This window comes from Sus scrofa, chromosome 1 (genome assembly GCF_054392235.1).
Source record: "Sus scrofa isolate SSC_HxYL_T2T_F1_AM1 chromosome 1, Sscrofa_HxYL_maternal_Yorkshire_Landrace_v2.0, whole genome shotgun sequence".
NCBI classification, from domain to species: Eukaryota; Metazoa; Chordata; class Mammalia; order Artiodactyla; family Suidae; genus Sus; species Sus scrofa.
The window spans coordinates 164,702,789-164,717,601 of NC_139383.1; the positions used below are offsets into that span (position 1 = coordinate 164,702,789).

Below are 14,813 nucleotides of genomic sequence, written 5' to 3' on the forward strand. Positions count from 1 at the left end.
AGAAGCGCCCCTAACAATTTCAGAAGTCTATCACTTATTGGGGACCTAAAAAAAAGCTTTTAAAACCCTTGCAATTCTGTTTTAATAAAACAATTTTACTGACACCTCTAAATTATTCAAAATAACTGAAATTACTTTCTCTATTTTGAGAACAAGTGACAAAACTAGGATTAAAATCCGATCCCTTAATATCCCATCATTGAATTTTTTTCTACATGCCCATATGTCTATTAGAATGAGTCATTGAAAATAATTGCTTATTTCTGGTTGTAGTTAGCATATACCGACCTTTGCAAATGGCCAGTCCACACAGTCCTCATCTATGTGGTAGATTAGATTACTGTTAAAGCATACTCATTCTCTTTCCTCTACTTTCACAATTCTAGGCTTTGCTAGTGTGATAGCTGATGTGACAGATTGCAGAAGTTTGAAAAGAATTTGCATAGTTAGGCTTCTTTTGTTATGTCTCAGACATAGCTGTGAAGAGTTTCCCCCAGGAACTGCTCTGTGCCTAAGTAAACATAAGAAGCAGATCTGTGCCCAACCTTGCCAAGGAGCCATGCCCAGCTAGTCCACTGGAGGTCAGCTGACCCCACCTATGTTGCATTCACCTGGGCAAAATATGCTATTGTCTTAAGCCACTGAAAAAAAAATTTTTTTGGCTTTTTAGGGCTGCCCCTGTGACATATGGAAGTTCCCAGGCTAGGAGCCAACTTGGAGCTGTAGCTGCTGGCCCACACCACAGCCAGAGCAACACCAGATCTGAGCCGTGTCTGTGGCCTACACCACAGCTCACTGCAACACCAGATTCTTAACCCACTGAATAAGGCCATGTATCTAACCCACATCCTTATGGATACTGTTCAGGTTTGTAACCCACTGAGTCACAATGGGAACTCCCTTTTATTATTTTTGTGCAGCAAAAATATCTGATACAGACATGATCATTTAAAGGGGATGCTACCACAACAAAAATGAAAAATATGTAGACTTAATTTAGAGACCAGAGGATGGACAGAGGCTGGAAAAAACTGTGGGAAAACATAAGAAGCTAGAAAAATAGTGATGCATGCTGTTGAGTGGTGAAACATGTGGCGAAATTGTCACTTGCAGTGTCTTGGAAATAGAAACTGTGTCTAACACTACCAATGGAATGATAATGAGCATGATGTGACCCAAAATTTGAAAGGTGTTTGTGCAATTGGGCTTACTCGCTTATACTTTGGCCGTTAGTATAAGGACATAGCCCTGCAGGCCCACTGCTCCCAGAGGGAAGATAAGAGCCATGAAACACCACTGAGTTTCCCTGCAGAGCCCTGCCCAGACTAACCAACCTCCAGGGGCTCACAGATACCAGCTAAATCAATTCTGATTGTTATACACCTCTAGAATTCTGTGGTTGTTAGTTACAGCCTTATTGTATTTATAATTAACTAATACGCACAAACATGGATCTATTTCTGTGATAATGTCACTAGAAAGATCTTACGAATATATTCACAGAGCTAGAAGATGCATCCAGAATGAAAATGGAATGTCATTTACATATTTATAAGAAATATGAATCTTTGAGATAGCAGTACTATGATAATAATTTAAAATAGAAGTAGGCTGTAAACACATTAGTTTAATCTAATCATTGGATAAGCAGCCCAATAAGGAGTTACATAATTATATTTGCATGACTCAAGCCATAAAATTGAAGAAGATATAAAAGAATTTGTTACCACTTAACATCACCTCAAAAGACTCAGGTTGCAAAAAACACCAGTACCATTTACAGGACTGTAGTTTAGAATCCTGTATTAACATAGTCAATATGTTAACAAAGAAAAAGACTCAATATAGAAGTCTAGGTCGTACAAATACTGCTAAGGTTGTCCACAGCTCCAGATTAACTAAAATCTAAAATTCTGATAGATAAACAAATTTAGCCAGCTGGTAATATCCCAGCTACTTACCATGACATGATTTTTGTTCTGAGTGACTGTGTTTGGAATTTTAAGAATAAGGTTAAGTATAGAGGTCTGAAAAAATTTCCAAATACTAGCATTTTCTGTTAACTATAGAAAGAATATATAGAAGTCATTGTATATTAAAAACATGTTTTATATATTTGGCATTTAGGTTTTAAAGTTTTGGATGATAAGACATATTGCAATATTTAAAAGAAATTGAGTGTTGACTCAAAGTTGTAAATTTAGTTGAAAAATACAACAAATTGTACTATTTGTGACTTCATTGGAATGTTTAAGAATCATCATAATTATAACTTTAATTTATTTGAATTATATGAGTATAAGAACATGAAGGTTTTTGTCAGTAATTGAAAATCTTAAAAAGGAAAAGGAATATGTTAAATTAATAGAATAATTTTATTAAAGGATATTAATCAACTACATTTGTGCTTTGAAGCATACATTGACAAATATCCCCATAATTAATTAGGATAATTATTATATTTATAAATAGAATATAAAATTATACTTGAAGATTTGAGAAAAGTCTACATTTTTAAAAATTTATTTATTTTATTTATTTTGTCTTTTTAGGGCTACACCCATGGCATATGGAGGTTCCCAGGCTAGGGCCTAAATCAGAGCTGCAGCTGCTGGCATACACCACAGCCACAGCAATGCCAGATCTGAGCCACGTCTGTGACCTATGTTACAGCTCACAGCAACATCAGATATTTAACCAACTGAGTGAGGCCAGGGATCAAACCTGCATCCTGATGGATACTGGTCAGATACATTTCTGCTGAGCCAGTATGGAAACTCTAAAGTCTACATTTTCAAATTTACGAATTCAAAATTATGTTGAGAATCAATGTCAGCTAAATGTTTGATGATAATGTTAGCAAAAAAACTCATGTTAATATAAAAATGCTTTATCATTACTATAGAATAAATGTTGATCCTCAAATTATCATCAGAATTACTGGGGTAACTATTCCCTCAAGGGTTTTATAAGAAGTTCAAGAAGAACATTTAAAATTATGTTTTAAACTTTTTATCTGTTATATAAATTAGATCTAGAGTATATCTAGACTTAGAATAAATATTCTAAGCCCATTTATGAAATAAAAATAAAAGTATATTAATTTGAATAATATTTGTATTCCTTATATAAGGCAGATTAGTAACATTTAAACTATAGCATCATCTCTTTAAGTATGCATCTTTAAAATAACTGATATTTATTAGTTTAGTAAAAGAAAATTATGTATTTTATTTACATATACATGTATTTACCATGTATGTAAAATGGTACAATTTAGTCAGAGAATTGAGAGAATGGGCAGTCCATAAAAATTTCTTTAGTAGCAATGTGATGCTTGGGTTTTTTTAGTACAGATTTATAAAAAAAAATTTTGTGACTATGCAAGCATTAGGACATAAGAACATTGCATACTTACATTTATGCAGCAGAGGGCACTCTTTAAATTCTTAATTTTCTGGCCTAATTTATACTACATTTTAGAGGGATTTTCAAAATTGATTAATTATACAGTTAAATTTATAATTGAAATTTAAACTCATATGAACTACAAGGCAAAAAAAAAAAACCCTAATTTACTCTAAAGCATATTGCATATTTCATGCACAGATTCTTTAAAGAAATGAAGTTACTAAGATACAGCTCGAAAAAATATGGTATTTTAATAGATGATGAAAACTTTTAAAATCAGATTTCTAAACTATATAAAATTTGTAAGATCTGAAAAATGCTGTGTGAATCAAGATGGTTTTTATGAAAAGATATATTTCTATGAAATTTTTTGATACTTTGTTAACTATCACATAATGACCCCATAATAAATCGGCATAAATTTTAAACATCTAGACAATAAGATTAAACAAAATATTTTTTATGGGATAAAAGTTCCTGGAACATTACTATCTGACAACAAATATTAATCATTTTTGAACTGTGTGAAATTTTATCATAAACTATCTTGTCGGTATTTTCTTAGTGTCAGTATTAAAAGCAAATTTTTTGCCAGACAAAAATAATTAATTTGTAATAACATCTAGATACCTGCTTTACTATTAGTCTAAAATTTAGAGTTAGTGTTAAATGATGAATAATAAAAAATTTTACAAATATACTTTTTTAAAGTTTTATTGAAGTATAGTTAATTTACAAGGTTGTGATAATTTCTACTGTACAACAAAGTGACCCATTCATACATATACACATATCCATTCTCTCTCAGAATCTTTTTCCACATAGACTATCACAGAATACTGGGTAGAGTTCTTTGTGCTATATAGAAGGTCCCCGTTGGCCAAACAAATATACTTTTAATAAGCAACAAATCTGTCATTTTATGATTTGATTCCCAACTATTTATAACTACATCTTATAGCAGTAACATCTTTCAGCATCTTTCCTTTTCAGTATCTTTCAGCATTTTCATCATTTTCAGCATCTTTCAGCAAATAGCCAAAGCCATATATAGTTAATTTAATTAGAAAAGATGACTTTAAATAATACTGTTAAGCTCAGAGACATCCAGGAGGACCTGGGTTGGAGGTAATGCAGCCAGGAAGGCTTGGAGGCAGTGCAGCCAGGAACAAGGCCTTTCTCACATCACAGAACTAGTCCTGTGAAGATCCCACTGCCTGGGGCCTGTACACTCTCCTGATATCAAATGTATTATTATACACTCAAATGAACTAATTTAAGTAGAAAGGGATATTGATAGCTCACAGAATCTCTGGGAGAGCCAGAGAAGCAAATGTGGAAACTGCAGAGCCGGAAATACCAAAACCAAAGCTCTAGAAATCTTTCCACTGTGGCCAACATTTAGGTACAGACATGAGAGCATGACCTCAGTACCCCCAACTAGAGTCATGAAGGATCATGTCTCTAGAGTCTAGAGGCTACTGCTGTCTCTGAGGACAAGATTAGCCATTTCCACTGCCCTCGCCCCACACTAGATTGGATTCTTCCTCTTGAAGTATTATTAGCTTCTGCTAAAACATCTAGGTAGCTACCTCTGAATAGCTGTTCCTATGCCAAATAGTGTTTGCACCCTAATTGCAAAGAAGACTGAGATAGAGACTTACTATCATCTTTAGAGTCTATACAGAGAGATAGACTCTGTCTCATTAGGGACAGGACTGCCCCAAAACAAAAAGAGATACTTTAAAGTAAAAACAATCACAAAAATTAACTTGAATTATTAAATGTAAGAGCTGAAATTGTAAAATACCTAGAAGAACTCCTGAATATTGGTATTAGCAATGATTCTTTTGATTCTACGGCAAAAGTATGGGCATCAAAAAAGCAAAAAATAAATAAGTGGGACTCCACCTAGCTAAAAAGCTTCTGCACAGCAAAAGAAACAAATAACAAAATGAAAAGGCAACCCATGGAATGGAGAAATTATGTGCAAACCATACATCCAATAAGGGCTTAATATCCAACACACACAAGGAACTCATACAACTCAATAGCAAAAAATAAGCCAGTTGAAGAATGAGCAAAGGACCTTAATAGACATTTTCCCAAACAAGACATGCAAATGGCCAACAAGTATATGAATAGGTGCTCAACATCACTAGGCATTAGGGAAAGCAAATAAAACCATGATGAGATATCACCTCACACCTGTCAGAATTGTTATCATGAAAAAGATAAGAGATAAGTACTGGTGAGAGTGTGATGAAAAGCACACAGTTGATGGGAATGTAAATTATTACATATGGAAAAAGTATGAAGGTTTCTCAAAAAGTTAAAACCAGAACTATCATATGATCTCGAATGCCACTTCTAGGTATACAGCCAAAGGAAATTAAATAGTACCTCAAAGAAACATCCACACATTCATGTTCATGGCAGCATCATTTATAATAACCAAGATATGGAAACAGTCTACTTGTCTAAAAATGAATAGATGAAGAAAAGAGAAAAAATAGCCATCAAAAAGGAGAAAATCCTGCCATTTGAGACAACATGGATAAACCAGAGGACATTATGCTAAATGAAATATGGCAGCACATCCAGACAAACACTATGTGATCTCACAAGATCACCATGTGGAATCTTAAAAAGCTAAATTTTTATAAAAATGCTCAATATCACTAATTATTAGAGAAATGCAAATCAAAACTAGAGTGAGGTACCACCTCATACTGGCCAGAATAGCCATCATCAAGTCAAAAAATGGCAAATGCTAGAGAAGGTGTGGAGAAAAGAATATCCTCCTTCACTGTTGGTGGGAATATAAATTTGTACAACCACTATGGAAAACAGTATGGAGGTACCTCAGAAAACTAAATATAGAACTACCATATGATCCAGCAATCCCACTTGTGGGAATATATCCGAACAAAACATTCATTCCAAAAGATACATGCACCCCTATGTTCATCGTAGCACTATTCACAATAGCCAAGACATGGAAACAACCTAAATGTTCATCTACAGATGAATAGATTAAGAAGATGTGGTACATATACACAATGGAATACTACTCAGCCATAAGAAAGAAAAAAACAATGGAGCAGTTTTCCTGCCATCATCTCAAATTTTCTACCTGGGAAGTCTTTTTTATTTTTAAGAGATCAGAAATATACAAATAAAAAAAAAAAAAAAAGGAATTCCCTGGTGGCCTAGCAGTTAAGGATCTAGCATTGTCACTTCTGTGGCACTATTTCGATCCATGGCCCAGAATCTTTCTGCATGGTGTAGTAAAGGCCAAAATAAATAAATAAATAAATAAATATACAAATTCTCAGCACATGAGGAGATTCCAGATTCTGGGTAATTATTCCTAAAATTGAACAGTACTCAGGCAGATTTTAGTGTTCCTGATGAGGGAAGGGTTTAAGTCGATGGTGGTGGAAATGCACCCCCTGAGCTCTCTAGGTTGATTCCTGCACTCCCATCAAGAGAAGTTTCCCATGCCATGGGAACAGAGAAAAAATTATATTCACATCTTCTCAGTTCCAGCCGCCCACTCACTGAGATTCTAGGAGGAAGAATTTTAAAGATTAGACAGATTTATAGTAACAATATATACTATATACTTGGGAAACATTCTCTTGCAATAGAAAAAACGGCTTTGCAACTGCCTCTCATGGATGGAAGGCTAATGCTGATTCATGGACACATCAGCCTCATGGGACTGTTTTGTAAAGAGAGTGAGAAAGCAAAACAGAATCAAAGGCCCTGTTTCCCCCTTATTCTCCAGCCTGTCTATACTGAGGTTGCTGAGAACTGGAGGATTTAGTTACTATGGGGATTGTTCATTTATTCTAAGGAAGTCAAATATATATGTACGTGTACATGTGCATGAGTGGGAGTGTAAAGACACACATGCGTATCATTAAAATCAGTACCTTGGGGAGTTTACATGTTGGAAAACAGCATTTTCACATTGCTCCTATGACATCATGTCAGGGAAGGAACACTGTAAGTTGGAGAGAAGTCTATCACCGCTAAAAAGTTAAATCATTCAGGAAATGAAGCCCAGAGGTTAGAACTTGACTGAGACCTCTAGTTTCAGAGTATATTAATTGTTAAGATGGATGCAGGCAGAAAATTTCATTCAATACTATTCTCTTTTCTACTGATGTTGATTGCCTTTATTAGGAATTTATACTTGCTGGTAAAATAATAAATATTTATCCTTTGCCCAGATGCTTATATTATCACAATCTATGCATATGGTGAGGGAAAGACAAGGAATCTGAAAAAGAGAATTTGTGGTACAAATAAATCTGAAAAAAGGAATTCATGGTACTAATGAGAGACTGCTGGCTGATAAAAAGCTTATAGTATTTGTGTACAGTCTAGTGTAGGTTTTTTGTGCATACATATCACTACTTTAATCCATTTAAACTAGGGAAATTGAAATCATTACATAATACATAATTATATTCATATTTAGTGATTGATATACATCACTCCCAGGTTTTTTTTTTTTATTCTACCCATTAAGAATATTACAACTAAAGAGATAAAAAAATATTTTCAGATTTGGGGACCACATTTTAAAGCATATCAAATATTCTACACAATGCTAATAATATTCTAGGGTGATCATAAAGAAACATTAACCATGAAAGAACATATTGAGTAATTCGTATCAGTCACCACTTTCCTAGACATTGTGTTTGATCTGCAAAAGAATTCAGTGAAAAGCAGAAGTGATGCTATGTGACTTTTGAATCAAGGTCATTAAAATACCATCTATTTCTCTCTGTGCTCCTAAGATGTTCACTTTCAACCAAGCCATGATGCTGTGAGGGAGCCAAGTGGCCACACAGATAGACTACATGCAGATATTCTGACCAAGACCCCAGATGAAGAAAAAGATGAATGGCCAGATATGGGAGTACGTGAGGCTTCTGAGGATTCTATTCTCCCTACCCCACCTCCACCCAAAGTTATCCCTAGACTTTGAGCCATCCTGGTTAAGTCACAGTTAGTAAGAGGTGGACCGTCCACACACATTCACACTCAGGATCGTGAACAATATACATGGCAATTGTTGTCTCAACAATAAACATTGTTTGGGAAGTTTTGTGATAAGACAACAGATAACTGGAACACAGGCATCATTACCCACATTTCCGCAAAGTTGACAATAGCACACTTTTGGTTAAGCCTATATCATACCGTTGGAGTATGTCAGAACCAAGATGAATAACCAGGTGATTTAATCCCAAGTCTAGTGTTCCTTCCTCTTTACCACAAATGGTCAATGAATAAAGCATCTTTTTCGGCAATCAACAACTCACAAAACTGTGAGTTGTCTGTTATGAATATTAACATATCCATTCATTTTTTATTGACACACTGAAATATATGAATGCTCTACAAGTTAGATAATGCGCAGGCTATTTTAACTACATACAATCATAATTCAAATATAATAAAAGTGAATCCACCTGAGATGATGAGAACCATATTATGATTAAAGAATGATTAAAAACTGGAGTTCCCATAGTGGCTCAGTGGTTTGGCTCAGAGGTTGCGGGTTTGATCCCTGGCCTTGCTCAGTGGGTTAAGGATCTGGTGTTGCCATGAGCTGTGGTGTAGGTCGCAGACATGGCTCCGATCTGGCGTTGCTATGGCTGTGGTGTAGGCTGGCAGCTACAGCTCTGATTAGACCCCCAGCCTGGAAACCTCCATATGCCATGGATGCAGCCCTAGAAAAGGCAAAAAGCCAAAAAAAAAAAGGAAAGAAAAAAAAAAAAAGAATGATAAAAACTAAAAACTAACATGTTTTAAATTACTTTTTAAAATTCAAAAATAAATATAAAATTCAAACTCATTTATTAAATATTAGTACTTAATGACCAATCATAGGTAAAATACATTATCCAATGGCCAGTTTACTAGACTTAACAATTTTAAGTTTGAAAATCAGACTTAGTTAAGGAAAGCAATGATTAGTACTTACTCTCTTTCTTTCCATAATATTTTTTGGAACTCATCCAAATGCACCTGCAAAGCTGAAATTTCAGACACTCCATTCTCCAGTGGCAGGTTTATTGCCTGTAGTCTTAACCCAGGTCTCATTTTACAGTTTCCAGAACCACCATTCTTGAATAAGTCAGGGCAATCTAGATTGAGTTTCATCTCATTTAATTTTAATGGGTCAATAACCAAATCTTTGTTCTGAAAGAAAAAAATAAGATATAGTCCTTATAATTGGCTTTTTAAATCAAACATAGAAAAGTCATGAATAAAACATATTTTTGGAAGAAAATAAAATGTAATGATTCAGCATCAAATTCATATTTTCATTTAACTGACATTCTCTCATATGGCCAAACTTTAACTTATATTCTTCAGGGTTTTTTTTTTTTCCTTTCTACATTCTACCTTATTCTAATAAAATACATTTCCCCACAGTCTTTTAAAATTTTTAATTTACAGTGGAATCTACATTGTATCTACCATAAATCCCATACATCATGGAAAGGCTTAACATTTTAGATGCAATTATAGAAGAGCAAGGTATTAATTGATTTATGGTTGTAGAGGTAGAATTAACTAGAAAGAGGTAATAATATAAACTAATTCTACTTGAAGAGCGAACACAAATTCCTAGTTTCCAAATGTATATTCCATGAGTTGTAGATATATATATATGGGAGGAGGGGTGTTTCATTGATAGATAAGTGTATGAACTGCTAGATTAAAGTTTTAAAATTTTTTATTGTGTGCAGAAATCTCAGAAACTTCAAGATTCAAGTATACCAAGAAATTCCAAGAGTAGGTAGTGTGAAGCAGTCCCTAAAGATATTTGCCTAAGTTACCTATCTTTGAGTGATTAATTGTGAGGACAGAGTCCCAACCTTCAGGAAAGGTTTAAACTACTGTACGGATAATTTCTTAGTAATGGTTTACTAGAGTAAATGGAGAGAAATCTCCATAAATATTTTCTTTTAACATTAAAAAATGCTGGGTTAATTTTGGCTAAAAGTATGAGTAACATAGGCTGACTTGTGTCTCCCCTAAAATTCATATGTTAAGGTCCCAACCCCCTCCAAATATCTCAGGATGTGACTGTGTTTGGAGATAGGGTCTTTAAGAGGTAATTAAGTTAAGATGAGCTTAATTAGTGTGGGCCTAGTGATGGCATCCACAAAAGAAGAAGAAATCTGGACAAAGATGCACAAAGACAATATGGAGACACAGGGAGAAGACAGCTATCTGTAAGCCAAGGAGACAGGCCTCCAAGGAAACTAGCCCTGCTGACACCTTGACCCACCTCAGACTTCTAGCCTCTAGAACTCTGAGAAAATGAATTTCTGTTGCTGAAGTCCCCCAGTCTGTGGGCAGTTAGTTCTGGCAGCCCACACAAACAAACACAGTAACCACTGGTTTTGCTATTTTCCTTTCCCTCCTCATTACTGTCTATAGCATTCAAAAAATCTCTGGATTCCTCTGGATTTTTTCTGACCTTACTCTTTGTGTTCTCCTTGGTAGGAAATTCTCTTTTTCCCAAACACTCTCTGATGGACTCACAGGTTTTGGAACCAATTTGAATTGAGTCTCTCTGTGTAGAGGACACATCTCTGAAACCAGGAAGCTTAAGGTCCTGAATAACTCTAGCTTCCAAAGCCTCCTTTTGAGGTGACAAATTTTGCTTCCTTTTCAGAGTACTCAGTTCCTTCATGGTCATCTCTAATTTTATCCTGAGTTGTCTTGCTTCCTCCCTGGCACTGTTCCTTTCAGCTCGAACTTTACTCCACTTTTCTCTCCAGTTGGCAGTGCAGTCTGACCACCACCGCATGGTCTTCTCCATCTGAGCAGCTCTGGCCTTGACCTCCTCCAGTTCCCGCAGTCGAAGCTCCTCACAAATATCCCATTCATTACTGTTGCATGAGTGAGCACAGACGTTGTGATAGGCATGAGATTGCAGCCCATAAAGTGGCAAATAGGGACCACAGGTGTCCCTGGGGGATGAGGCAGGCACCACCAGGTCACATGCTGGTTTAACTGATGACTGCTGCCTCTGGAAGATTTGTGTTTCCTCAATTAACCGACGAATGGAATCTAAATTCATATTTATCTTTTCAGGCCTAAGAAAAGACAGAGAACATAATTGCATTCGAATTTCCCCTGCAATTATAAGAGCAAGACCGACATTTAAAAAAGGAAGTTGATGAAAACAATGTGTCTTTTTCAATATTGTATATTTCCCTTCCCATTGTAGCTAAAAATATAGAGGAATTTCTGCATTTGTAATTACCCTCAAAGAAACAGAGATTTCTCCTATTTAAATTTGCCAAATAAATACAAATAATATATAAAGATGCAGCGGGGGATAGCATAGGACATGAATAATTCATTTCAACATATCCAGTTCTTTTCAGGTAATATTTATTGCAACATATATTGTCCATTAACTTCTCAATGGTCCCTTTTCCCCTGCTAACTAAAGCCCAATTTGTTCAGGTAGAAGGCAGAATCTATTGATCTTTGGAAGGATAAGCTCCTATTCCAATCCCAGGGGCTAAATTATGATTGGTCTAAACCTTTCGGATAACCTCCATTTAATTCATCATTCCTAATAGATAATAAATAGGTTTAAAGCAGCATGTGACCTGGTTCGGACTGATGAGAGGTCAGGGGAAGTCTGCTAGAGAAGTCTCCCATTCAGAAAAATGTGAAATCATCAGACTGAGAAACACTTTTATTTCTGCTCTCCTCCTGCCTGATCAAAGACAAGATTCTGCAAGAAGGTAAATGTAACAGCCACCCTGTAACATTAAAAATAGTGAAACAGAAGAATGAAAAAAGCTTTGTGTAATGATGGAGCTGCTGCCTGAAAGATAGAATCCATACCCCTGGTTTCCTTGCTGTGTGAGAATGATTACCTAAATTTATTTAAGCTATGACTGTTGAGTTTTCTGTAACTTGCTGTCAAAATGACATCTGACACATAAATTAACTTCCTACTGTGGTTAGTATTTTAAGTTCTAAAAATAAAATATTATGAATAAGACATGATCTGTGTCCTTAAAGATTTCGTAGGCCAGTGAATGAGACAGGCATATCACTGGTGTGTACAAGATACACTAAGGGGTACTGCTAAAGAAGTGATGAACTGTTTTAGAGAAACAAAGTAGCTTCACAGACAACACTAAAAAGAGTCTCAGTAATTCCAGAGCTTTAAAAAGGAATTAAAAGCAGCTTTCCATATAAATAGCAAAGACAAATTAATTGGTAAATGCAAACCTTTCTTATCAGTATGTACATCCATCACTTTATTCAATATAGCAACATAACTATATTGAGGATTAGCAAGTGGAACATTTTCTTTAAAATAAATTCTCAAAACATGCAGGTTAATCTACAAATTAATAAAGTTCTGTGGTTGTATAAGATTACCCATTTTTATTATCAAAGAGTTTCTGGTGTAAATGATCTTAGATAACATTTTACCTTCATGATATTAACTACTCCCATTTTTTTTCCATTTCCTTTTATAGAGTTACAGATCATAAATTGTCTTTTTATGAACCATCCATTTAATCTACTGAAGGGGTTTCATTATACCAACTAAGTTAACTGCTATTGACTGAAAAAAGACCATATAATATTAAATGTATACCACTTTCAGCTGTGGAAAAACACATTTTAGTAAGTGTTCTGTAGGGATGTCAAACCAATTCACTCATTATAATACTTAATATAATAATATAGATTCATGGTTGTAATTATTTTTGTTAACATTAGTTTATGTCAAATCATATTTGAACTAGTGCTGACTTGGAGCAATTATTCCTTTCATTTACTGTAATTCAGTGACAATAATAATATACTGACCAAATTTCTCAGACCACTAGTAAACCAAGACCAGTATTTTAAAAAAGAGAAACTCTTAATTAGAAGCATACCAAATATTATATATTTATATTTACATATTTCACTACTTAATAACATATTTCTTTTTGTTGAAATTTCAAAATGAAGATAGGAAATTTATTTCAGTATATTAAACTGAAATTTATCCTTGCCATTTTTCAAAATAAATCAGCATCATAAAATTGTAATGCCTTTTAAAATGTCTCATTAACTTTTATTTCACTAGTGTTTTGAAGACTCTGTAATTGGATTCTGGTACATTGAGATCTTGCCTACTAATTAACTATGTATTTTTTCACATCTGACTAAACAAAGTTGAGTTGGGTATAATTATTCAGTCCTTGAACTTGAATAGTATTTCCTGTTCTAAAGTGTTTCTCAAGAAAATGTAAATGGGGATATTTAATTCTTTCTTTTTTCCTGGTCATTTTTTTTCATTTATTTATATATATATATATATTTTTTTTTCTACTGTACAGCATGGTGACCCAGTTACACATACATGTATACATTCTTTTTTCTCACATTACGGGTTCCGTCGTAAGCGGCCAGACATGTGTATTTATTAAAGCATTCATTTTCTCTATGCTTATGTGCCTGCTCTTCATGTTTTATTTCAGATGACTATGAAAGTATTTGACACGGTTGTAGCACAAACCCTTGATATATGGGAAAATATTTTAATGCTATTGATTCTGGTTTCTTTTAAATTTGAGGGACCACGCTTGGGGCATGCAGAAGTTCCCAGATCAGGGATCGGACCTGCACCAAAGCAGTGACCTGAGCCACTGCAGTGACAACACCAGATCCTTAACCCACTGAGCCACATGGGAACTCTGACTTTGGTTTCTCATATTGATTTTTGCATTGTTTTTACCACACGCACACACAAAAGAGTGGGAGGCACAAGGAAACTCTCAGAAATGACGGACATGCTTATCACCTTGGGCTTGTGATGGTTTCATGGTGGTGTACTAATGTCCAAGCTCATCCATTAAGCACATGTAGTGTTTTACACCAGTTACATCTCAACAAAGATGTTTTTAAAGAAAGTTCAGACAGGCTACCATGATTACTGCAAGTATTTTTGAATGTAGTACATAACCATATTAGTAAAATTGGATGGGTCTACAATGTTTAGACAGTATTACTAAATGTATTGTTTCTTGCCAAAGAGGAGCTTAGTGTGTGCGACATTGGTTTCCAGAATCTATTGGACCAAGTGCGGACTCTGCTACATTCTAGATAGATGACCTTGGACAAATCATATAAATTGCCTTTGACCCATATCTTTATTTGTAAAAGAAAACAGAATTATCATGTACTTCACTAAGTTCTTGTGAGCATTAAATGGGGAAATGCCTAGATTTGTTGGCCCAGGTTGTCTCTTAGGGAAAGTGATAATTCTTCTCAGTGTTATATAAGTCTCTAATATGTCACCTTGGACTATTGTATGATTTAATTTTTTCAGT

General features: G+C 34.7%; 1 protein-coding gene across 5 annotated transcripts in view; it reads right to left on the reverse strand.

Annotated features, from left to right (window-relative positions):
• CCDC102B (coiled-coil domain containing 102B) overlaps positions 1-14,813 on the reverse strand; it is a 281,228-nt gene that overhangs the window by 226,294 nt on the left and 40,121 nt on the right. For 4 of the 5 annotated variants that reach the window (XR_014841104.1, XM_085018144.1, XM_085018153.1 and 1 more), the window contains exons 2-3: positions 10,931-11,552; positions 9,422-9,639 (exon numbers count right to left, since the gene is read on the reverse strand). Coding sequence is in view for 4 of the 5 variants with exons in the window: in XM_085018144.1 (XP_084874270.1) it covers positions 9,422-9,639; positions 10,931-11,536 (824 nt within the window). In the remaining variant the exon portion in view is untranslated. The remainder of the gene's footprint in view (positions 1-9,421; positions 9,640-10,930; positions 11,553-14,813) is intronic. The other variant, XM_085018160.1, reaches the window with a different exon arrangement.